Source organism: Suricata suricatta, chromosome 14 (assembly GCF_006229205.1).
Source record: "Suricata suricatta isolate VVHF042 chromosome 14, meerkat_22Aug2017_6uvM2_HiC, whole genome shotgun sequence".
Classification (NCBI taxonomy): domain Eukaryota; kingdom Metazoa; phylum Chordata; class Mammalia; order Carnivora; family Herpestidae; genus Suricata; species Suricata suricatta.
Window position 1 is genome coordinate 30,361,911 of NC_043713.1, and position 26,523 is coordinate 30,388,433.

General features: G+C 36.9%; 1 protein-coding gene across 4 annotated transcripts in view; it reads right to left on the reverse strand.

Annotated features, from left to right (window-relative positions):
• The window catches only part of PIK3C3 (phosphatidylinositol 3-kinase catalytic subunit type 3), a 146,010-nt gene that overhangs the window by 41,635 nt on the left and 77,852 nt on the right, over positions 1-26,523 (reverse strand). For all 4 annotated transcript variants that reach the window (XM_029921945.1, XM_029921947.1, XM_029921946.1 and 1 more), the window contains exons 14-20: positions 22,374-22,479; positions 20,779-20,895; positions 16,687-16,818; positions 13,225-13,353; positions 12,523-12,592; positions 10,743-10,807; positions 4,119-4,203 (exon numbers count right to left, since the gene is read on the reverse strand). In XM_029921945.1, the coding sequence (XP_029777805.1) occupies positions 4,119-4,203; positions 10,743-10,807; positions 12,523-12,592; positions 13,225-13,353; positions 16,687-16,818; positions 20,779-20,895; positions 22,374-22,479 (704 nt within the window). The remainder of the gene's footprint in view (positions 1-4,118; positions 4,204-10,742; positions 10,808-12,522; positions 12,593-13,224; positions 13,354-16,686; positions 16,819-20,778; positions 20,896-22,373; positions 22,480-26,523) is intronic.

The following is a 26,523-nucleotide window of genomic DNA, read 5'->3' on the forward strand; positions in this document are numbered from 1 at the left end:
TTAGCAATCTGGTTGCCATTTAATACTTGTGAAGGATGCAAAACTCTTGATAATGTGTGTCAGAACATAGTTACAACACCTGCAACTTTCCAAAAGAACATCACTTATGTATCATTGCACTTTTGTTGTATGGTGCAACTTAACTTTTAGTTATTTATAAATTAGCTTAGTTTTATCGTTATTTACTTTGTTTCACATTGTTTAGCTACCTCTGCTGAAGTAATGATTCACATGTGCAGCAACAGTACATTGCTATTTGACCTAAAACTTTTACACAGCTAGACATGCCATGAATTTTGCCTGTCTCTACTGATAAAGCAAGATGTTTTTATACACTACTTCCTATCATCACATTTGCTTTTACAGTAATATTTCATTGTTATTACGGAATTATTTTCCAATGGAAATGGAAAAATATGTATGAGAAAGAGCCTTTTTACTTCAGTGGGTTAAGGTCATAAATATGTTTGAGGGTCACTTCAGTAGATGTTTTTTGTTTTTTTCTTTTAAAGTTTATTTCTTTTGAGAGAAAGCAAGCACATGAGCAGGGGAGGAACAGAGAGAGAGGGAGAGAGAGAATTCCGAGCAGGCTCCATGCTAAACGCATGATACAAGGTTTGATACCACAAACTGTGAGGCCAATACCTGAGCCAAAATCAAAGAGTCAAATGCTTAATCAACTGATCCACCCAGGCACCCCTGGTTTTTTGTTGTTTTGTTTCAAGTCAAGTGAGATAACATATGACCTTTTCTCTTTCACATCTAAACAAATGGGGGGAGGGGTGAATTCAGGGTGTTCCAATAATTCAAAGTATCACTACTTAAGGGAGAACATCCTAAAGAGATAGGAGTTAAGAGTGGGGTGATCCCCGGAAATTGAGAGAGCACTGATCACAGATGCAGAGCAATCTGAGACGGGACAGAGCAGGTCAGAGGATTCTGAGAGAAACTGAAGCTGGTCTTTCACTTCAGTGGCAACACTATACCTGACCAAGGGGATCTTATAAAAAGGATGCTGCCCATTTGTAGCTTGAGCCCATATGAAATGTACAACACCTTCAAATTGGTATCATACAATTTTGAAAATTCAGAGAAATATTAGACAACTAAATGATAGTGTCTCCCTTTACTAAGCAAAGATATATGTGTAAAAATAATTAATGTTCTATTACTTGCATGAAATATACTTGATACCTTGCATCATCAGGAAAAGAAAAAGGTCACCATAGACTATTAACACTTTCTTCTTATACTGCCAAAAATCTACAACTTTACTTTCTAATATCAAAGTTACACATATATCTATATGATAACATCCAACAATCAGAATCTAGTATAAAGTAGCAACTTACTGATCACTAAATACTAATGAAAAACTCAAATAATGGCTTTCAATCTCCAATAAACCAAACTCCCTAAAATACAAATGATTATTTTATAACACAGCAAGATATAAAGGAAAAAGAAGGCTATTCAAAGTAAGATGAAGAGAAGGGCTGTCATCAAATTGATTATCATGGAAGGAATAAAAGTGTAACATTGAGAAAAGAGAGGAGCAAGATCCAATTCAAGTGTCCAAGAGGTGCAATTAATTAATTAATTATTTCTTTATTTTTGAGAGAGAGAGAGAGAGAGAGAGAGAGAGAGAAACACACAGGAGAGGAAAAAAGGAAGAAGTAGAGAGAGAATCTTAAGCAGGCTCCACACCCAGCACAGAGCCTGATCTCAGAACTGTGAGGTCATGACCTGAGCTGAAGTCAAGAGTCAGATGCTCAGCCAACTGAGCCACCCAGGTTCCCCAAGAAGGAAAATTTTAAATGGCTACTTTTTTATATGAAAAACCCAGTCATATTTTCATTGGGTCTTTGGAAAAAAATGGAACATTACATAAAAGATACAATAATTATGACATGTATCCATAATAACTGTTCTAGTATTTCACTAAGAGGGAGCAGGGTTTTCAAAATTTTAGCAAATATTTATACATGGTATGTGTATATATTTCTTTTTTTTTTTAATGTTTTTTAAATTTATTTTTGAGAGAGAGAGACAGCGAGAGCAGGGGAGGGTCAGAGAGAGAGGGAGACAGAATCTGAAGCAGGCTCCAGGCTCTGAGCTCTGAGCTAGCCGTCAGCACAGAGCCCGATGCGAGGCTCAAACCTATGAACTGCGAGATCATGACCTAAGCCGAAGCCGGACGCTTAACCGACTGAGCCACCAGGTGTCCCAATGTGTGTATATATTTCAAGTAGAAAAAGTTAGCATTCCTTTCTTAAATAGAGTTATGATGTAAAAAAGTTTTCAGTAGCTAGGTGTGGTGGTTTAAAGAATTGCCACATGTTCTTCAACATGCTTTTCATTCACAGTGGGAACTACAACCCTTCTTCCCTTCAGATTCAGGCAGGGTCTGTGACTGCTTTGACCAAGAGAGTATAACAAAAATGACAAATGACCAGCTTCCCAGTCCAAGCCTTCAGAGACCAACAATTTCTACTTGCTGTCTCTTAGAATACTTCCTCTTGGAACCCAGCTCTGAGAACCCCAAGCCACAGAGAAGCATGTATAGGACACGTGACCGACAAGCCTTGCTGTGAAAGACAGTATGAACTGCCATGCAAGCAACCTTAGATGCCCTACCTAGTCCTAGATGATACGTAATTTTTTCAGAACACAGAAAACAAGAGTTGAAGGTCTGAAAAAAACAAGAAATAAGAGAAAGGAGGGAAAAAAGAAGAAAAGAAGGAAAGCAGCAAGAAGAGAAACACAAGAAAAAATACAGAGTTCAGAGAGCAAGGGGAAGTAAAAGAAATAACACATTTTCTCTAGAATGTTTCAATCAATTTTTTAGTCTTTAAATACAGTGGACATGATCATTTTTATGGGTAAACACAGTTACATGTAACACATGTTATATTCCTTCAGTAAAAATACAATTAAAATCGTAGATGATTTTAATATACACATGCATATTTTATTTCAGTGCTTTTAAACTTTCCAGTAATACTACATTTTCTTTACAATTCTCAGCCAAAGCTGTATCATCTAGTGTAAATTTGGGAATAAATTATGTAGTCCAAAATAATCTGAACTATTACCTCATAGGAACATTGTGAAAAATTTAAAAATGTCCTGTATAACAATCAGTTTACAAGCCATAAAATGATATGAAAGTTTAAATACAGTTGTTCTATGTCTCTAAAGTCATTTACCTACTTTGCCTTAGGTATAAATAGGAACATAAAACAGGAACAACTTATTATATACCATATCCCTTCCAGGGCTCAACTCTAGTGTCAATGCCTTTATTAACCCTCTCTTAATCAATCTAGCTATTAAAAACAAACAAACAAACAAACAAAACTCTTAAGAAAATTAAACAAAAATCTTCTATAACATAAACCTCACGAGAATAGGTAGGCATAAATGGTTGAAACATATGAATGAATCCCTATGGCATTCTACTACTTACTTATTTCCAGGAAGGGGACCATAAAATAAAATATCATGAAAGGCATCCTCCTAACACTGCTCTTGAGATTTATCTAATGCATAATTATTGCTGACTGAGACTTTTCCAGCAATCTCTTTAATTGTAGTTACTCAAACACAGGGAAAATCTAGGGGGAAATTAATAGCTTCCAGGAAGAGATAACTTGTAATACTAACACAATTAACTGATTGCAAAGATATACTCACCAAAGACTAAACAGAATTTATACACTGTTTATTATTATGTCAAAACACTAACTGACTTCTTGGATCAGTGTTTTATATCTTTTCGCCATGTTTTTATAGAGCACTGAAAAGTTATGACTTCTCATGAATGGGATCAATGCTCTCAAAAAGGAGAGCCCACAGAGCGCCCTAGCCCATCTGCCAGGTGAAGATACAACAGAAAGTCTTCTACCCAAAAAGGGCCCTCAGCTGACCATGCAGGTACCTTATGTTGGACTTCCAGGCTACTAGCCACCTAGTCTCTGGCATTTTGGTGGAGCAGCCCACACGGAGTAAGATAAAATCCTACAATGTACTAAATGTGTATGAATATAGCAGCATCAGGGTAGTCTACTTCCTTGACTCCAATGTTATCAGTGGAAACTAGAGCTTGACAAACTTACCACAACTTTTAACGTAAGTGTCCATAACTTCAGCACTGATTCCATTCGGTCCATTCTCACTTGGTGCGTATTTTCTAAAGAAGTTCTGAAAAGATATAATTTACATGTTCACAAATTCAATACAATCTTTAGCAAATCAGACATTTTGCAACTATAAAAAAATGACCAAGTGTCTGGTCTAAAGCTTAGTCAATAATTATAAAATGTAGACTTTCATATTCTAAGAATCCGTCTTACTATTGTGCTTATAGACAGTTAAGATCAAAAAAAAAATGCATGCTGCTACTTTTATACCTTACAGAAAACATCAGATAAAATAAATTTACTGCCTTTTCTCTATACTCTATCACATTTTTCCACCTTTCTTCTTAATGTAAATAATCAGGGTTTTTTTTGTATCATACATTCCCCTTAAAGTGAACATGATGTACTGAAATTACTTTTTAAATATAGCTACTGAAACACTGTTACCATTAACAAACTTCCAGTTATAAACCAAATAAGTCAAGGGATGTAAACCACAGCAGAGAGAATATAGCCAATAATTTTGCTTATAATAACAATGTATGGTGACAGACAGTAACTAGATTTATGGTAATTATTTCATAATGTATATAATTGTCAAAATCATTGTGTTATACAACTGAGAGTAATATAATACTGCATGTCAAGTATACATCAATAAAAAAAGCTCAATTAAAAAATCTCAATAAATATAATTAGAAAGCAAGTGCTAATACTTCTCAGGAGAAATTGATGGTAAGACAAATATAAGAGAGATGCCAACTAAACAAAAAAATTATAGGGTCACAATACATGCACTAGAGTGTCCAAAGAGTCTGGAAACAGTGGAGACAATAATGTTTTGTCTTCTTTCTGATTACCAACTGTAACTATTTCCTTACATGTAGATGTTAAAGAAAACCAGAATATACTATTTGAAAACACAAGTAACATGCTGTTGAAAAAACAAAAAGCTTACCCTATGTTTCAGTTTTTCTAAACACCCTTGGGCTTGACAAAGGATCTATCCCAAGGATATATAAAGAGCTCCTATACATCAAGAAGACCCAAACAACCCAAGAGGAAAATGAACAAAAGATGTAAATAAGGACTCCACAGAAGAAATGCATAACCTACACATATGCTTTTTAATGTTCAACCTGTAGTAATTAGGGAAAACTAAAACCACAATAAAATACCAAATTTAAAAGTCTGACAATATCAAGATTAGGCAAAGATGTATAGCAGTGAGAAACAGAGTAACTTTCTAAATACAACTATCTTAGAAAATAGTTTTTAATTATCTACTAAAGTTGAACATGAGAATAACCTATGACTCACCAACACTATTTACACAGATAAGACATGAAACTAAGATCAATATAAAAACCGCACTGTCCTTATTTTACTAAATCATAATTGCACAGAGCAACATAATAACTGATCATGTATTAGGTTAAATAATACTAAATTATGATTTATTAAATAATAATTTCAGTTAGAAACTATATTAAAGCTCTACATACACTTCATCTCAGCTTCAGGTACTAATTCTAGAGGCAGGTACTATTATTACCCAAACTTCACAGATGCAAAAACTGAGACCTAAAGGGTATGTTAGGAAGTCAAAGCCTCTAACAAGTTTGTTAGATGGAGTCACAGATTCAACATATGGTTGGTACCACAACTGACACTTATTAAAGCAAAAGTATACACAGTAGAATCAGGATAGGGAAAATACATGAGCAAAGTCTGGAGAAGCCCATGTGTCAGCCTATTGGCTCTCTTTTCTATGAGGCGATATGCTAAGCATACTTTTCTCCAATGGCAAATGGTGTGGAGGACAGGGGGCGGGGGGGGGGGGGGTTAGTAATCTGGGTGCAATGTTTCTGTCCCGAGAAGCTCATTATAGACTCAGCACTCAAGGTTTTTACTGGGTGCTGGTACCCTTTGTCTAGCAACTGTCAAAATTCTAGAAGGAAAGCAAGTTGTTTGCTGTAAATCACATTATTTGCACAGACTAGGCACACTGAACCACCCTTATCAGAGAACACAGAACAACAAACACACTGAAAGTTCTCAGATAACAGTCAAAGGCTAACCCAGCAAGTGGGCCTTTCTAAAGGTAACAGCCTCAGGTCTGCTATGTTAACTCTTCTCTGCACAAAGTGAGTTAAGAAGTCACTCAAGGTTACACAGTTGAATAGCTGCATAACAAAACATCAACCCTAGGCAGTTCAATGTTCTGAGCCCTGGCTGTTTTCTTTTCTTTTTCTTCCCATCCCCCGACCCACCTCTCCCAGACATTCTGTTTGTTCTCTACAGTTAAGAGTCTGTTTTTTTATTTGTCTTTCTTTCTTTTGTTCATGTGTTTCTTAAATTCTGCATAGGAGTGAAATCATATGGTACTTGTCTTTCTCTGACTAGCTTATTTCACTTAGCATTATACCATCTAGATCTGTCTACGTTGTTGCAAATGCAAGATTTTATTCTTTTTTTACTGCTGAATAATATTCCTGTGGGGGGGGTGTGGGTGCGTCAGCGCGCACATGTGTGCATCTTCTCTATACATTCATCAATTTTTTTAAGCTTATTTAATTTGAGAGAGAGAGAATGGGCCTGAGAAGGAAAGGGGCAGAGAGAAAGAGAGAGAAAATCCCAAGTAGGCTCTGCTCTGTCAGCTCAGAGCCCAACTCAGGGCTCAGATTCACAAACCGTGAGATCATGACCTGAGCCAAAATGAAGAGAGCATGACCTGCTTAACCGACTGAACCACCCGGCGCCCTAGGATCCATTCATCTATTGATGGACACTTGGGCTGCTTCCATAGTTTAGTTATTATAAATAATGCTGTAATAAACACAGGGATGCATATATCCCTTCAAATTTGTGTTTTCATATTCTCTGGGTAAATACCCAGCAGTGCCGATTACCGGATTGTAGAATAGTTCTATTTTTAAGAGGAACCTACATACCGTCTTCCTCAATGGCTGCACTAGTTTGTATTTCACCAATAGTGCATGAGGATTCTGTTTTCTCCACATCCTCACCAACAATTGCTGTTTCTTGAGTTTTTGAGTTTAGCCATTCTGACAGGTGTGACATAATACCTCACTGTGTGGTTTTGATTTGCATTTCTTTGATGATGAGTGATGTAGGGCATGTTTTCGTGTCTGTTGGCAATCTGGATGCGCTCTCTGGAGAAATGTCTTATGCCCATTTTTTTGCTTGCATTATTTGTCTTTTGGGTATTGAATTACATAAGTTCTTTATATATTTTAGATACTAACCCTTTAATCGGATATGTGATGTGCAAATACCTTCCTCCATTCAACAGACTGTCCTTCAGTTTGTTGGTTGCTTCCTTTGTTGTACAGAGCTTTTTCATCTTGATGTAATCCCAACAGTGTATTTTTGCTTTTGTTTCCCTTGTCTCAGACATCATCTACAACATCTAGAAGGATCTTGTTATAGCTGATGTTAGAAAAATTAATGCCTATGCTCTCTTGTAGGACTTTTATGGTTACAGGTCTCACATTTAGGCCCTTAATCCATTATGAGATTTAAGAAAGTGGTCCAGTTTCATTCTGTTGCATGCAGCTGTCCAGTTTTCCCAAAACCATTTGCTGAGAAGACTTTTTCCCATTGCATATTCTTGTCTCCTTTGTCAAAGATTAACTGACCATATAAGTGTGGGATTATTTCTGGGCTTTCTATTCTGTTTTAACAATGTATATGTCTAATTTTGTTCTAGTACCATACAGTTTTGATTACTACAGCTTTCTAATATAATCTGAAGTTTGGAGTTGTGATATCTCCCATTTTGCTCTTCTTTATCAAGACTGCTTTGGCTATTTATGGGGTCTTTTGTAGTTCCATAGAAATTTTAGGGCTATTTATTCTAGTTCTATAAAAAATGCTATTGGTATTTTCCTAAGTGATTTTCTTCTTTTCTTTATTTCATTTATTTATTTGTTTTGAGAGAAACAGACACATCATGAGTGGGGAATGAATAGAGAGAGAGAGGGAGAGAGGGAGAGGGAGAGGGAGAGAGAGAGAGAGAGAGAGAGAGAGAGAGAGAGAGAGAGAGAGAATCCTAGCAGCCTCCACACTGTCAGTGCAGAGCCCAAAATGGGGCTCAAACTCACAAAACTGTGAGATCATGACCTGAGCCAAAACCAAAAGTTGGACGACGCCTAACAGACCGAGCCACCCAGGCACCCCAATGCTGTTGGCATTTTGATAGGGATTGCATTATGTGTGTGGACAGTTTTGAGTAGTATAAACATTTTTTTAAATATTTATTTTTGAGAGAAAGAGAGACCGAGTGCAAGCAGGGAGGGGCAGAGAAAGAGAGGAGACGCAGAATCTGAAGCAGACTCCAGGCTCTAAGCTCTCAACACAGGGTCCAACACAGAGCTTGAACTCACAAAACAAAAGATCATGAACTGAGCTGAAGTTGGATGTTTAATCTACTGAGCCACCCAGGTGCCCTAAGTAGTATAGACATTTTAGCAATATTTGTTCTTTTAATCCATGAGCATGGAATATCTTTCCATTTCTTTGTGTTGTCTTCAGTTTCTTTTATCAGTGTTTTGTAGTTTTCAGAGTACAAGTGTTTCACCTCTTTGGCCTACATTTATTTATTATTTTTGGTGCAATTGTAAATGGGACTATTTTCTTCTCTTCTTGCATTGTATAAAATGCAACAGATCTGTCTTGATTTTGTAGCCTGCTACTTTACTGAACTCATTCATCAGCTCTAGTAAGCCAATGTCTCTGCTGAACATGGATGCAAAATCTTGTTTAAAAAATTAGCAAACTGAGGGGTGCCTGGGTGGCTCAGTTGGTTAAGCATTCAACTTCAGGTCAAGTTCTGATTTCACAGTTTTTAGGTTCGAGCCCTGTGTCATACTCTGTGTTGACAGCTCAGAGCTTGGAACCTGCTTTGATTCTGTGTCTCCCTCTCTCTCTGCCCCTCCCCCACTTATGAGCCTGTGTGTGCTTTCTCTCTCTCACAAAAATAAACATTAAAAAATAATTCTTTTTTTTTAATTAAAAAAATTAGCAAACCAAATCCAAGAATACATTTTTTAAAAAAAATCATTCCCAACAATCAAGTGGGATTTATTTCTGGAATGCAAGGATGGTTCAATATTCACAAATCGATCAGTGTGATTGTCACATTAAAAAGAGAAAGAATAAGAAACAATCATTTTTATAGATGAAAAAAAGCATTTGACAAAGTGCAACATCCATTCATTGAAGAAAAAACCTCAACAATGTAGGTTTAGAAAGAACATACCTCAACATAATGAAGTTCTTATATAAAAATCCCACAGCTAACATCATACTCAATGAGGAAAATCTGAGAGCTTTTCTCCTAAAGTCTGGAACAAGACAAGGATGTCCACCCTCACCACTTTTATACATTGTAGTACTGAAAGTCCTAGCCACAGCAAGTAGACAACAAAAAGAAATAAAAGGCATCCAAATATGTAAGGAAGAAGAAAAACGGTCACTATTTCAGACAACATGATACATATATAGAAAACCCAAAAGACTCCAGTGAGCATGAGCTTTTAACCACTGCATGTGACAAGTCCTTAAACCAAAGAAGAGTATAACCACTTCCTTTGCCACAATATCAGAATAATGCTTTTCTGCAAATCTAAACTCCATACTGAATTACTGTGATGTGCTAAAGTGTGAAAGACAAAAACACACTGTAGCAAATACCCTCTGTCAAGTCCTTCTCTATATTAGCTTTCATTTCAGGCACATCAGGTTTTCTGTATAAATTACATACATTCTTCTTACATAGGGGAAATGAAAATCATATTTAAAAAATAGTAAAACTTGGGGTTCCTAGGTGGCTTAAGTGACAGGTCATGATCGAGTACTTCTTGAGTTCAAGCCCCACACTGGGCTCTGTGCTGACAGCTCGAGCCTGGAGCCTGCTTCGGATTTGTGTCTCCCTCTCCCACTTAGCCTCCCCTGCTCGTATTCTGTCTTTCTCTCCCACAAAAATAAATAAAACATTTAAAAAATTTAAAAATAACAAAAATTAACCATTAAGATGTGATAAGAATTGATCCATGTCTGTAAAGTGTAAAAATTTTCAGACACATATGGCATAATCCTAGAATTATTCAAGAATCCTAACCTATTCTTATATTAAAGGACAGTGACAAGGTTGAAGAGGAAGAGAAGGATCTTAAGAACAAATGAGCAAAACATGTGCAAGCAAGAATATGTAGCACATTTTTGAAGAACAATGTAGTTGTAAATAACCAAATATTAATTTATAATTAAACAAACAGTAGAATTTCCATAATTTGGAATATAACTATAAAACTAACAAATTTTTTAAATTTGTTCCCACTCCCCTATTGTGTGCCAGGCATTGTTTAAGGAATTGAGCATCTGTATATACTAACATGGAAGAATTTCCAACTGTTAGTATTATTCACTTCTGAGAAAAGGAAAACAACTTGAGGAAATAATGATAAAAGGAAACATTCACTTTTAACTCTACATACTTTTTTATAAAGATTGAACTTTTTAGAACAAGATACTGTATTCATGAATTGTATAACTCATTTAGGATTGGTTTTGTACCTGAATGCTTCCTTCTGTATCAAGAACTTCAGCAACAGGAACTGACTGGATAAACTGCATGAAGCCTGGGTAAAAATACATGCATTGCATTGAGCACATTGGTTAAGCAATAAAAATAATGGTTCTACTAAGAATAACCTTCATTTTCAAATGCATACACTGCACACCCAAATAACATAAAGAGTCTGTAAATGCTATATTAAGTTTAGACTGGCATTTAAGTCATAGGAACTGGAAGGAAACCTTTCTTTCAATTAAACTGATTTAATCTGTATATTTTTCCAGGCCAATTTCTATTACTGTATATAAGGAAGAAAATGTAATAGCTAAGCTTCTTAAATCTGCAGAAAAATTTCTGTACTTTTATAACATATACCAATTAAAATATTCCAAATTTAAAATCACTTTAAGAACTCTGAAATTATGTAATATCAATCAGCTAAGCCTAAAACTGTATTACGTTCATTGGCTTTTTTGGTCTAATAATCCATGTCCTGCCATTTCCTGGAAATTATAGAAATATAAATCCCTTAAACTGTCAAAAATAAAAGGAAGAGGACATTATGAAAAATCAAAGTTGAATTAAGGAAACTATCATATACTCCTTTAAAGCAGAAAATATCTCATTCATTCCTGTGTCACAAACAGGGAATAATCTTTATCAGTTCACATAAAGATACTTATTGTTTTCCAACCATGTGTTAATAAGTTTGCCAATAAAAAACAGAGCTTTGACTCTACCTTTATAGACTGAACAAACCTGCAAGTTTTACTGGGATAAATACTATGAATAAAAGGGTACTGTGAAAGTGAACAGTGTAGGGAGACCTAAAGTACCATAGAGATGAGAGGGCATCTGACATTCGAGCAAGGTTTTGAAGGTAAGTGAAAGTTAATGGGTAAAGCTGTGAGGAAAGGATGCTAAAGATAATGATCATAACATACATTAAGGCATCAAAGCTGGAGAGAGCATGGTGCATCAGAGAAAATGGAAGGTGGCCCATGGGGCTAATGCCTGGAAAGCAAGGGGGAGACTGGAAAAAGAGAGGCTTGAGAGACAGGTACAGGAGTATGTCACAGCGTGCTGGGACTCTAAACCAAGCCAAGGCCTTTGTCTTTGTCCAAAGAGCAAATGGAAGTAAGTAAATCATTTTATGCAGGATATATGTGTATATGCACTTTAAATAAGATCATTCGGAGAGAAAATGAGGAATTAAAACCACCAGAAAGATTTGACGGTGGCCAGGAGAAGACCAGGAAACTTCTGTTTTTCCCAGGTATCCAAGGGTGAGAAGCTTTGAGGGTTTCAAGACAACAGAATCAACAATAGTCTCCAGGCACGCATCCCTAGGGAACTGTCTACCAAATTCCCAGAGGTTATTCAATCTCAGAAAGCCTGAGATGCTACATTAAAAATATTTAGTTCCTAAGGCAACATCACTTGCTGAGTGGTCTCTTTTAAGCAGAGCACAATACAAAGCCACTTTGGGTCACAGTAACTCTCAAATGATGATTCTGGACACAAATTAGTATGTAAGAAACTATTGTAAATTATAACCAGTCCTGAATGCAAAGAAATACAGTATAAAGGTGTTAATTTGTCTTACAAATATGCTGCTGAGTAACTTCAAGTGGGAGGAAGGGAGAAAGGGAAAGAGGCCCAGCCAGTCTTCAGTGCAACCAATGAACACAATCTCTAGCGTTCTTAACTTCCAATTAAAAGAGGAAAAATACACTCTTTAGACACTGAAATAAACAACCATGGTGTAAGATAACTCACCATGTTTTGTACTAGTGGCTAATACCTTGTAGGGTGTCAACTTCAAATCCAGATTTTCTTTCCGTAGCAGCTTGGGAACAAATGGTAAAACATATTAATGAAATAAAGATAAAGATTGTTCTGAAACCGTTTTGTAGGCAAGTATTATAATAGCTTATTATAAGAGACTACTAAATTAGCTCTTACTTTGATGATCAAAAATAAATTTATTAAGCACTTACTTGATGGTATGTCAACTTTTTTTATCTTACTCTATCTAAATCATTGTCCATGGTTTTGAATCAACACTAGGGCTCTTCCAATACATTTATGCAACTCTTTCTAGTCACCAAGTATTTTACAACTCAGAAAAAAGGAAATGAGTACAAATATGTTCCTTTAAAAGCCAGGGGCAGCAATGCAATTTAAAGAAGAAAACGATCTAGTTGACTAAGAGGAAGGGAATTACTAAACCTAACATCAAAAGAACTTAACTAAGAAAAGAGTTTTAATAAAAAGGAACAATTGCAATTTCATTTTATACTCAACGTAAGAGTCACTTTGCAGAGCACAAAAACAACTAAACTTGTTGAAGGTCAAAGGGAGATTGCTAAGCTTCCTATGATTGTACCTGATTGTTAAAAATACTTCAGTGTCCACACACAGCATATATACTAAACCAAAACTAAAAACTGTTCCCCGCCAATATAAAGTTATAGTCACCTTGTCCATGAGTGAAATGATTTGAAGAATAAGTTGATCTTGGCGTAAGTCATCCCCATGCTTAAATATAACTGGGTATTTGCCCCCATCTTCCGTCTTAAAAAATAACTGTGCAGGCATAAGAGCACTCTGAAAATAAAAATATTGTTTTCAAACTTGGATGTAAATTAATGCACAGAGTTACCATGAACAGAAGGAAATGCTGACACCTAAGGTAAACTAATAGGTACACAGAACCTAAAGAAACAAGATGGGTTGGCAGCAAGACACAACAGGTATCCTTGGAGAAAACTATGAGCTAGCTAATGGTCAGAAGACTACATGGCACATAGAGCAAAAGCTCTGGAGTCAGTCACAGTTACGAATCCAGGCTCCACCAGGTACTAGGTGTTTGATCTTGCACATATTCTTTACCCTGTTTCCTCACCTGTAAAATACAACACTTCTCTGCACAGTTGCTAAGGTGACTAAAAATCATAGAGGAACAAGAGTCTGTCACCGTGTCTGATACAAAGCAGACATTCTATGTTTGCCATCATCATTTTAGCACTACAGACACAAAGAAATAAATGAGATAAAACTACAGCATAAAAATGCACCAGACAGAGGGGTACCTGGGTGGCTCAGTTCAGTTAAGCTCTTGATTTCGGCTCAAGTCATGATCTCACGGCTCATGACATTGAGCCCCACTGACAGTACAAAGCCTGCTTGGGTCTCTGTCTCTCTCTCTCTCTCTCTCTCTCTCTCTCTCTGCCTCTCACTTGTGCATGCAAACTTCCTTCTCTCTCTCACTCTCACAAAATAAATATTTTTTTAAAAAATGCACCAGATAGAAAGTCATGAGCTATGGTAACTATTTAATAGCAGGTATATGATTAGTCATGCAGCTTGAGACGCAAACTCCTCTTTTATAAAATGAGGGGAGGTCTCAAATAACTATTCTTTTTTCTAGAATAATTATATTTTTGCCCTGAATCTTTCCCTTAACTAGTGGAAATCTCTAAGTTAGCTTATAAATGTGTCTAAATAAACAAATTATAAATTAAATTCTCTTTAGAAATAAAACTTCATGTGGAGTAGCACACTGAGACACCTACCTGGAGATACAAGGTCAGAAAACTGTTCTGAAAAAGATGTCCTATTAGTTTAGATCACTGAGGGGAAAATCCTATAATACTGAAATTTGGAAAACTTATGATATTCTAAAGAAATGAGTCTGACAAAGAAAACGAAGACAATCTTAATTTACATCAGTGATGAGAAATAACAGAATAAAGTATAAGAGAAAAGGATAGATTTGCAACAGAGCAAACACAAATACAATAAAATGTGAACAAGACTCAAACAGTAGGTATATAGTTGTTTACAATTTTTCTGTGTGCTTGAGAACTTTCCTATAAAATGATGGGGCAAAAGGCATAAAAAAAATGCTTCAGTGAATATAGGCTTAAAACTAAGAACTTCCTGCGGTTACAACTTCCTGCAGATTAAAACTCTGAATTTTAAATTACCTTACATTTGAAGAATCCCTTTATTACCAAGAGCAAAAATATATTTCATAAATTACGTCAAAGGCATTTGTGACCCAAAAAATTATTAAGAATTACTATGACTGGGGCGCCTGGGTAGCTCAGTTGGTTAAGTGTCACACTATTGATTTCAGCTCAGGTCATGATCTCACAGTTTGTAGGATCAAGCCCTGCATCAGGCTCTACACTGATGGGGTGGAGCCTGCTTGGGATTCTCTTCCTTTCTCTCTCTCCGCCCCTCTCCCAGTCTCACTCTTTCTCTCAAAATAAACAAATAAACTTTAAAAAAAAGAATTACTATAATAGAGGGGAACCTGAGTGGCTCAATCAGTTAAGCTTCTGACTCTTGATTTGGGCTCAGATCACGATCTCAAAGTCCCAAGACCGAGTTCTTCACTGGGTGTGGAGCCTGCTTAAGAGTCTCTCTCTCTCCCTCTCTCTCTGCCCCTCTCTGACTCCTGCTCTTGTGCATGAACACAATCTCTCTCTCTAAAAAAAAAAAAAAAAATTACCATGAAACTCCAACACAGAATTTTCAAGAATGCTCACATACTTTAAGGGTTGGAAAACAAACAAACAAACAAACAAACAACTTGGATATCAGAATCAAAAATTATCTCACAATATTTTACTGACCACCCACTTTGTGTACATAAGACATAATTATAATACGTAAGGAGAAAACTACCTAACAATAGTGGCCAATATATTGTAACACCCCACTCTTACACCTCCTGCTTTGTCTTACGTATTCTTACCCTGTTTCAAAAAATTGGTAAAACTACCTTTTTGATTTATTGCTCTCAATTAGGCCTCAGGGAATGTGAATATTAGATGCTGGTCTTGTTTGAGAGTTCAAGTCCAAAGGAACACCGGTTGTCTACAGGTATACCAGTTGTTAATGTCTGTGTGTTCCGGCTCCGGTTTCCAGTGGATTGTAGCACAAGCTAAGAAATATTTGCATTTTATCTCCTGTACCAGCATTTTTCAAATTACATGCAATAACCCATTAATGAGTTGTAAAGGCAATTAAACAAGTTGCAAACATTTTAAATTTAATGCAACAGAATAATTCTTAAAAGGACAAAAACTATCAGAGTCCATCCCATGCAGTAAGGTTCAGTGTTGCTTTATAAAACGGAGCCTTTCAGTTGTGTGAGCTGTGCTGCCATAGGCTGCCTTTAAATATACCCTTGGAAAAAATCAACTACTTCTGATATATAATCACACCCCTTTTTACATTCATAAAATGTTGTCCTATGAGCCCTATGCCCTTATGCCCTGCACACCTAGAAACAGAACTTCAACATCAGGTCTCCCAGATACCATCCTTCATGATGCCCAGTAGATAATGATGCTTCATGGGTACTGTTGCTCACTCCTTGGGGCTAATCAGAAAAAGGGGCTGTCAGCAGCTCTTTCTAACAATCTAAGTCATGGCCAGCCACAAGAAGTGTGACATGCTATTAAGAACTAAAGAGAATTACTAGTTGAAAAAAATGAAAAAATTTAAGTTACAGGGACAGATAGCAGATCCAGAATGTTAAAAAGGTTAACTGAGACTGTCACTACACACATTTATGAACTGAATGGGTAACATAAGTTTCGCAATTAGAAGGTGTTTTTTTTTTTTTAAGAAAAGCTTACATGGAAAAAAGTAGGTGTGGTTCTAATTAATAAAAAGTTCAAAAATTAAAGATTAAAAAACCCAGAGGTTTTTTTTTTTTAAAGTATATTTTACACATTTCACAAAGAAATGCCTATTGGTAATACAAGATCTTAAATCACACTGAATACACAAAAGGGAATTTATCTAACATGTACTAAATCAAAGTTACAGATATTATCTGCAATGTATTCACTTTTGAAGGGAGTGTTTTTGCTTTACACAAATAGGTTCCAATCATATACATTAGATATCCATCACAATTACCTTAAACAGTGTAGCTGTTTCTGGGATTATTCCTCTAATTTTCACCTGGGGTTCTAAAGGCAATGGGATAAGTTCCACATCTGACAAATTCATCTTTTCGTTGTCTCCAAGCAATGCCTGTAGTCTTTCGTTCTAAGAGAACAAATCAGAAAGAACGGAGTTAGAATGGGAATTGTACTAACTTTAAAATGTTTTCAAAGCACATAAAAGTATGTGCAAAGTATTATAAAGGAGGTGCGCCTGGGTGGCTCCGTCGGTTAAATGTCCAACACTTGACTTCGGCTCAGGAAATGATCTCACAGTTTGTAAGATCAAGCCCTTAGACAACACAGAGTCTGCTTGGGATTCTCTCTACCCCTATCTCCCTCTCTCTCAAAATAAGTAAACTTAAGACAAAAGTATCATAAAGGAGACAGTGCACGTATGAGAAGGCAGCATTTATAATCTGCCTGACAAGAGCAGTGGCACACTTTAAAAGGAAAACCCCCTGGGGGGCCTCAGTGGCTCAGTTGGGTGAGCATCTGACTTTGGCTCAGGTCAGGTCATGATCTCATGGTCTATGGTTTCAAGCCCCGTGTCAGGCTCTGTGCTGACAGCTCAGAGTCTGGAGCCTGCTTCGGATTCTGTGTCTCCCTCTCTCTCTGCACCACCTCTGCGAATGCTGTCTGTCTGTCTGTCTCTCTCTCTCTGTCTCTCTCTCTCTCTAAAAAAATGAATAAACATTAAAATAAAATAACTATAGGGCCACCTAGTGGCTCAGTTGGTTAAGAGTACAACTCTTGGTTTCAGCTCAGGCCATGATTTCACGGTTCATAGGTTCAAGCCCTACATCAGATTCTGTGCTGATGGTGTGGAGCCTGTTTGGGATTTTCTCTCTCTCCTCTCTCTGCCCCACCCCGGCTGACACATGCATGCATGCACGCGCTCTCACTCTTGCTGTCTCTCCTGCATGCGCTCGCTCTCTCTCTCTCTCTCTCTCTCTCAAAATAAATAAACTTAAAATAAATTAATAACTAGAGTAATGCTGCTAAATCTAAAGTCAGGTCATGTCACTCTTCTGTTTAAAACTCCTAACAGCTTCTACTCTCACTCAGCGTTTAAGTCATAATCCTTGTAATTGCTTACAAGGCTATATTCCATCTATGTCCCTATTATCTTGTCCTCCAGCTTCATCACCTACTACTCTTCCCCATTCTTCCTTTGTTCCAAATACACTGGGCTTCTTCCTATTTCACACATACATCTCGCGATACGGACACACGTACACATGCACACATCAGTGCTTTTGTTCTTGGGGTCCCTCTGGCTGGAATGGTCTTCCCTAAATATTCACATGGCTTGCTCCCTAACCTGCTTCAGATCTTTGTCCAAATGTCTCCTTCTTAGTGAGGATTTCCTGACCACTCTATTGAGAATGGAAGCACTCACTGCCTTACTACACAAATCCAGCACTTCCTATTTCCTTTTCCTGCTTTATTTTTCTCTATAGCATATAACAGTATCTAGCACACTATATATTTCAATTATTTATCCTAGTTATTTTCTCCTATAAAATTCCATTAAGAATAGAGATCTTTATATTCGCTGCTGTATCCCTAGAACCTAAAAAAGTGTCTGGCAATCTAGGCACGCAATACATTTTTATAGAACAAATAAATGAATATTATCACCTAAATAATCCAAAAGGGAAAAGAGAACACTTAACAACATTCAAAACGAAAGCTTTAGGTTTGGGGGGCACCTGGATGGCTCAGTCGGTTAAGCGTCCATCAGATATTGGCTCATGTCATGATCTCACAGCTTCTGAGTTCAAGCCCCGCATCAAGCTCTGTGCTGATAGGTCATAGCCTGGAGCCTGCTTCAGATTTTGTGTTTCCCTCTCTCTCTGTGCCTCTCCCACATGCATCCTTTGTTTCTCAAAAATGAATAAACATTAAAAGAAAGAAAGACAGGGGTGCCTGGGTCGCTGAGTCGGTTAAGCATCCGACTTCGACTCAGGTCATGATCTCACAGTTTATGGGTTCGAGCCCCACATAGGGCTCTGTTGACAGCTAGCTCAGAGCCTGAAGCCTGTCTTCAGATCCTGTGATTCCTTCTCTCTCTGACCCTCCCCTGCTCACACTGTCTCTCTCTCTCAAAAATAAATAAAAACATTTAAAATATTTTAAAAAAAGAAAGCCACCTTTAAATTTGTAAAAATGTTTATGAAAATGCATTTTTGTTTGAACTCAAATATCCAGACTCAGAGACCTCTTTGCACAGAACTTTTCCTAAAGTAGAAGTCAACACAGGGAAACAATACTGCAAAAATATTATCATTTGTTTTATCCATTTTACACGTAACTCACATATAACCTTCCCACCTATCTAACACTGCTACATTCACCATGACATGGCTCTCCCAAACTCATTATGGAAATGGAGGGAAAGAAAAGTACTATAGACAATTTTAAATTATCAGCAGCGGTTATTTCAATGTTCCTAGTAATAACACAAAAAATGGTGGTAAAGAGCCATCTTGGCATTTCTCCATGGTGCCAGGGCTTGATGCTAGAAAACCTATGTTAATAAAATTGTTTGTCTCTGAAATGCATGATAAAAAATGTCTATAAAGATTAATTGCCAATGTTGGAACTATATTTAGGATTGTCTGATTTAAAATATAGGCTGTGTGGTAAGAACAAAAGTTATTTGGGAAGCTTTAAGTGATGTCTCAAATTGGTAAGCAGTCAGTCACCCTCCAGGACAGCTAAAATTGAGGGGTAGCCAGAGACTCATGAGTGTGCCAAAAAGAAGAGCACTTCACACAAAAACAAGCTGGTTGAAATCTATGCCCCACACCGACAGCTGCAGGAACACACACTCCTGCAGGTGGGTATGTGGGCTCACACGGCTCCCGCACACAGGCACCTCTGGGGAACGGCTCCAGAAGAACAGCAGTAGGGATTTAGTTATTTAACTACGGTTTGTGATTTTTCCCAGCAACAGCAAAAGAAGTCATCTCAATAAAAATGTGTTTCTCTTCAGCCTATTTTCTCCTTAACCATGTGAACATTATTCCTTACCATATATCTGCTAGCATTTCTCTTTACACCTGACCCCCTGCCTTTGAACTCCTGACTCAATTTTTCACCTTTTCCTCTCTCCACCTGCCTCTCACAAGTCTGGAGAACAACAGTAAAGTGTGTTGTGTTCTTTTACAAAGATACTAAGAAAGATCTGCCTGTGATGGGATTAGGTAAAGAAAAGATACCAAATGAATCCTTCACATCATTTGTGCTAGTGATGAGGAAAAACAATATAAGAACAGCAAATACTCATCTACTGTCATCAAGTTGAAGCCTTACTTGAGAAAGATCCCTGCTCTAGCCATGAGAACAGATGCAAAGCCAGTGTAGCTACTAACAGCTAATTCTGCAACCTTGGGCAAGTCACTCTGGACTTTTTCTCAAAGTACTTCCAGTCTCAATGATCTGTACAGGTCCTTTCCACATCAAACAGATTATATTCTAAGATGCTAAGATTCTAAAATGAGACCCAATAAAGCACTGTAGATTAAAAAATATGGACATAGAGGGGTGCTGGGTGGCTCAGTTGGTTAAACATCCAACTTAAGCTCAGCTCATGAGCTCATGATTCATGAGTTTGAGCCCCACATCAAGCTTTCCACTGTCAGCACAGAGTCCACTTCAGATCCTCACTGCCCTCCCCAACTTGCGCTCTCAAAATAAATAAACTTAAAAAATACATATGGACTTAGAATGCATGGGAACAAATCCCAACTATAATATTTACTATCTGAGGATGGTATACAAATTACTTAGCCCCTCTGCCCCTATTAGTTCTTATAATTGAGATAGTAGCATTATCTAACTTACAGAGTTGTTGTGAGGATTAAATCTATGTATCTACCCATATATAAATTCATAAAACAGGATCCTGTATAATCAGTGATTATAAATCTTCCTAACACTGTAATTGCACAAGAATTTCATAAAATATATCAACCCAAAGAGATAGTACCAGAACTCAGTATTTTATGATACCAAGACATCATTAGTCAAAAACAAAAAGCAAAGCCCACAGGTTTACCTTTTTCTTACGATTTCCGCTTTCACGCTGCACTGCCTTCATTAGATGCACCAGCCGATCTACAAATGTTTGCTGCGCAGCCAGCAGAGAACGCATAACTCTGACAGACTTATCACCCTGAAGGGATTCAAAGGAAAGGAAAATTAGTTCTGTGTAGCATAATGATCAGGGTTTTTTTAATAGCATGGGTGATCTTTATTTATTTTTCTAATAGCTGCAAACTTCAATACAAAGTGAAACTGAAAAAGATTAATTATCTTGATTCAGAGATAATGAGAAAGCTGCTAGCTTATTTAAACACTGCCAACTCTTCCACAGTTGAAAATTATCTAAGTCTTCAGTGAATACTAATCTATCAAAAACAGCACTTTTTTTTTCCAAATACAACTGTGTGATAACATAGAATTCATTCACCCAAAATGCATTCCCTCATTAACTCAGTAAGTATCTGGAAGCCTATGATGTCTTTAGAAATGCACTAGGCATACGGCAGAAACATTATCACCTTCGAGGAACTAAAACTCTATTGGAAAAAAAAAAAAAAAAGGAAAGCACTCAAATAGCAACATAATGCATGCTTGCCTAGTAAAATGTAAGTTATAAAGATTAAATGCCATAAAGTCTTATGTAGTGTATTCCCAGTTCATAAAATATTATAAAATACATTTTCTCATTTAATCTTCCCAATAACAGTGATAAGGGTGGCTTATCAGTATAAGGGCAAATGTTATCATCCTCATTTTGAAACTAAGGAAGTTTAAGCCCAGAGGAAGTGAAGTTTATTCACAAGATGACAAAAGCCGTGACAGACTGAGGTTAGAAGAGACAACCAAGTATGCTATTATCTGCCATAAGCTGAATGCAGAGAAGCTCTGAGAACTATAGAAACGTTTAGGCTCAAAGAGCTCAATAAGATGTGATTTAAATTTTTAATAACATGAAACTGCAGAGAAAAGATGCTATGAAGTAGTATATTTCTGTAGCAAATCACAGATCAATGATGTGACTGTTCTCACTGCCCATGCGCCCCCTGCTGGCTGAACTGTGTCACAGTGCTTTAAGAATCACAACTCCAAAGAGGAGAAAATGGCTTTACATAGATTTTAACAACTGTTTAAGAAGCAAAAATTTAAGTTATGTAGTAAGTACCTTCAATATGACCAGTGTCAGATTTCTAAAAATGTACCCATTCTTGATAAACAAAATAGAAAAGACAGAGGGAAATAAAAAAGCAAATCTTTGGAATTTGTTACATATATAGGTTTATTTCATTAAATCAGAGGTCAATTAACTTCCTATAAAAGATCAAGGAATAAGTACTTTAGGTTTTGCTGGCCATACAATTTCCATTTCAACTATTCAAATGCTATTGCTGTGCAAAAGTGGCCATAAACAATATGAGAACAAATGAACATGGTCAAGCTCCAAATACCGAAATTTGAATTTCAAATAATTTTCAAATGTCACAATATTCTTTTCATTTTTTTCAACCACCTGAAAACATCAAAACCACCTTGAGCACATGAGATATACTGAAACAGTCAACAGACAACCCGTGCATGGTGTTTTTGGAAACCCCTACATTAAATGGTTACCTTCAACAATGCCTGGCTGAATCGTCTCATTACATTTAAGTACATCTCATGGGTCTTTGGATCTCTCTGCTGAGTGTCCTGATCTTCACATTCCACTATCACATACCTTAAAAATTCATAAGAGATGAAATGAGACTCAGGTTCATTTTGTAAATATGTATTCTTCTCCACAAAACCTGATTAATTCACATTTGAAAAAATAAATGGAAGTAATCACTCTTTAAAAGTGGACAGTTAGGGGCACCTGGGTGGCTCAGTCAGTCAAGCATCTGACTCCTGATTCTGGCTCTCACAGTTTGGGAAATCAAGCCCCATGCTGGGCTCTGCGCTGACAGTGTGGAGCCTGCTTCGGGTTCTCTCTCTCTTCTTCTCTTTCTCTTAACCACCCATTCTTTTTCTATCTCTCAAAATTAATGAACTTTAAAAACTTAAAAACAAATAAAAGTGAAAAGTAGGGCACATGCACAACAATTTATTAAAAGTAAATTAATAACAATAATGCCTTAATTTGTATAATATCCTACCTGTTCTTTTGATACCAACATTTTCTCCTAATACCTCATAAGTTACATACAGCATTACCATCTTCAGAAATCATCTAAGCTTACATGTCTACCAAGTAACTCAAACAATATTTTCATAATCTATATAATACTTATGATATTACATATGGCTCTCTTATTCTGAAAACTACTGTGAAGCTAACTTCTCATTAACATAATTTTGCAAAATAAATATAATTTTTAATTGATTTTTCCCATCCAATCTCCCCATTTCTCAAAAATCCACATATAATCTTCAGTTTGTGTATCACTAAATTGTGGTTTTAGAGGGTTAAAGAAATTTTTAATATATTCTTACACCTGAACTGCTTATACAATTGACAAGTCATGTAACCACTGTTCTGAATTAAGTCTTAGACGCCAATGTTTTCTAACTCTTCTGATGGGAACAAGCCATCCTAACAAACACATTTTATATCACAACTCAGAACACACAGCCACATAGGTGTACACAGATGCCCAAAAATGAAATAAAGTTTCGCAAATAGTCTATAAACAATACTTGCTACTCTGTTCTACTTCATTTTTCTTTAAATAACACATGCTAGATTGTGAGGCTTTAAATTGATTTCAATGGACCAATCTTTTAATATTTATTTTTGAGAAAGAGAGAGAGACATTGCACGAGCAGGGAAAGGGCAGAGAGAAAGGGAGACACAGAACCTGAAGCAAGCTCCAGGCTCTGAGCTGTCAGCACAGAGTCCAATGAGGGCCTTGAACTTATGAACCATCATGACCTGAGTTGAAGTCAGACACTCAACTGACTGAGCCACCCAGGCACCCTGAGAAAGACAGAATCATAAGCAGGCTCCATCCTCTGTGTGGAGCGGACATAGACCTTGATCTCACAACCATGAGATCATGACCTGTGCCAAAATCAGGAGTTGGGTGCTCAACTGACTGAGCCAACCAAGAGCCCCCTAAATTTTTCTTCTTTAAACTATCTTCATAATGTTCCACCTGTATTAACAAAAACATCAATGGTTCCCTCTTGACTACCATTTTAAATTTTAATATTAATTTATTTTTGAGAAAGATAGAGAGACAGAGCACGAGCTGGGAAAGGGCAGAGAGAGAAGTAGACATAGAGTCTGAAGCAGGCTCCAAACTCTGAGCTATCAGCACAGAATCTGATGCGGTACTTGAACTGATGAACCGCAAGACCATGACCTGAGCCAAAGTTACACACTTACCCAAATGGGTCACCCGGCCCCTTGACTACATTTTAAAAGTTTCTGTGGCTCCAAGCATCTGGTTCAAGCTTCCACTACCCTCAATGTATGCACACACACATTGCAGTCAGGTCAGTCCTCTAACCACTCCTAGCATGCACGCACTTGATGCTTTTGCTCATGTTGCAGTAATGTCCAGAAAGACCTTCCCATCTCCATCTTTCCATATTCCACTCATGCTTTAAGTACAGGAGACATTTTCTCTCTTCTATGAAGTCTTCATAGACCCTGATGAGTTTCTCCTTCTCTGATTTCCTAGAATGGGCCTTGCTGCTCAGACAACTTGTGCTGATGTTACCTTGCTCATCACTGTTTCACGTGCTTACCTCTTAGTTCCCTCCAGGTTATAAAGAAACTGATGCCATATGCCGTATCTTAAAATTTTTCAGTAGCCCCTGACATACCCATAATAGCCTTACACACAGAAAATTTTTTAAGAATAAAAGTAAAAGCCTCTAGACCTCCTCTCCTAGCCAACCAGTGCAACTGTTTGCCCTGATAATAGCAGCTGTTCTGAAGTCCTAGAGTTGTACAACCTAGAATTTTCTATAAAGTGGAATGAAGAACTGAACCATGACCCTACAGCCACCATATCATGTTCCCAACAGGAGTTCAAAGCCAAAAATTCAGGAAGGCATTCTTGAATCTTGAATCAAGAAAGCCTTCTAGAGCTATAAGATACATATAGCTAAGTAGTATTTATAGTAACAAAATTAATTAAAATTAAATGAAACTAAAAATCCAGTTTTTCAATCACACACTCTACATTTCAGGTGCTCAGTAGACAATATTGCAGCATTATAGAAAATTTCCATCACTGCAGAAAGTTTCACTCGACAGCTCTGTTGTAGATGAATAAACTAGAACAGTTAAGATAAACTCCTATTTCCTATTCATAGTATTCCAGAATGTTTGGTCATTTCAGGACACCATCTAGGAACGTTAAATAGTCAGTGATTCTAAACTATAAAACTGTCAACACAGTCCTATTCAAAACCTCTCCAGACCTTTGCATCCTTTGAAGCCCTTGACTGTCTCCAACACCTTAGTACATCAATTGTCTTTTTCTGTGTGTTTACACAGAAATTCACTTCCAAATGAACAATGCAGAGACCAGAACATATAGGCTCCACTGCTTTGTTAAGGTCTCCCTGACCACCCTAAACACACAATGGTCACAGCTATTTCCTCTGACTGAGGGGTCTACATTGTTGCTCATGATAAAGGTCAAAAATCTTTCAAGCCCAAGTTCTCCTACAGAAAGAAAAGTCCATCTAAAATACAGATGATGGTGTCACTTATATTATGACAAGTATATACGAAGGACAAATTTAGATCAAGACTAAAAGACATAGATTTGAATTCTTTCTGAATCCTCTGGTCACAGCAGTAAGTGGATTATACAAAGCACTCTATCTAAGGTATTCCCTTGACACCTATCATCTTCAAGTAGAAATGCAGACAAAACTGTCCAGGTACCCATTGTAAGATGACATCAGTGGACTACCTGCTTCCTGGCAATTTCATTTTGTGGGTAAATAACCTTTATTACCTTGAAAGGTCCTAAAAGTTATAGAAAAACATGTCAAAGCATCCAAAGTTTACTTTCAATTTCAACATACTGGAATAGCTATAAAAATAAAAAAGTAGAACGATTTATAGATCCTGATGCCCAACACTTTACAGATTGGAGACTATAACTCCCCTCTGTGGCTTAAAAGGTTGACACTATTCATTTTAAAAGGATTGTCTGCACAACTATAGGCCCCTAAGGATTCAGCTATAGCAGGAATCCCGTTTAAATCACTTTAAAGGGAACAAATGAAAAAAAATTCAAAATGTTCAGAAGGAATAGCACAATCAATTAAAATTTTTATTTTAATACATTTGTTATAGTAAGAGTACCTGGAGAGTAAGAGGCCTTGAAATTGTTACACATGATTAATATTTTTATACTAGTCTGTCCATGTTCAAAGGAAGAGAATGATTTTAAACCAAGTACTGAAATTATTTTCCATATTTTCACCCAACAATCACAAAAGCAGTGTCTACCAACGTCAGAAGCCCCATCAACAGCTTTTTTCTCCCCATTGGGTATTTCTGATTATGTAATATGCAGACTGTAAACACAGGAAACACAATTACTCCTCAGAGAAGGAATAGACATAGCACATGCTATTGCTTCAGTGAATCAGAGATATAGTGGGAAAACACAAATCACATCTAAGTTTGATGGAATGCTTATAAGACTGGGAGTTGGAGTTGCACTTTGTTTATCGTCTACGGAGGAAACAAAGCACTCTTTCTGAATGGAAACTGTTGCCTTGTTGGAAATTGTTCATCTAATAGGTTTCC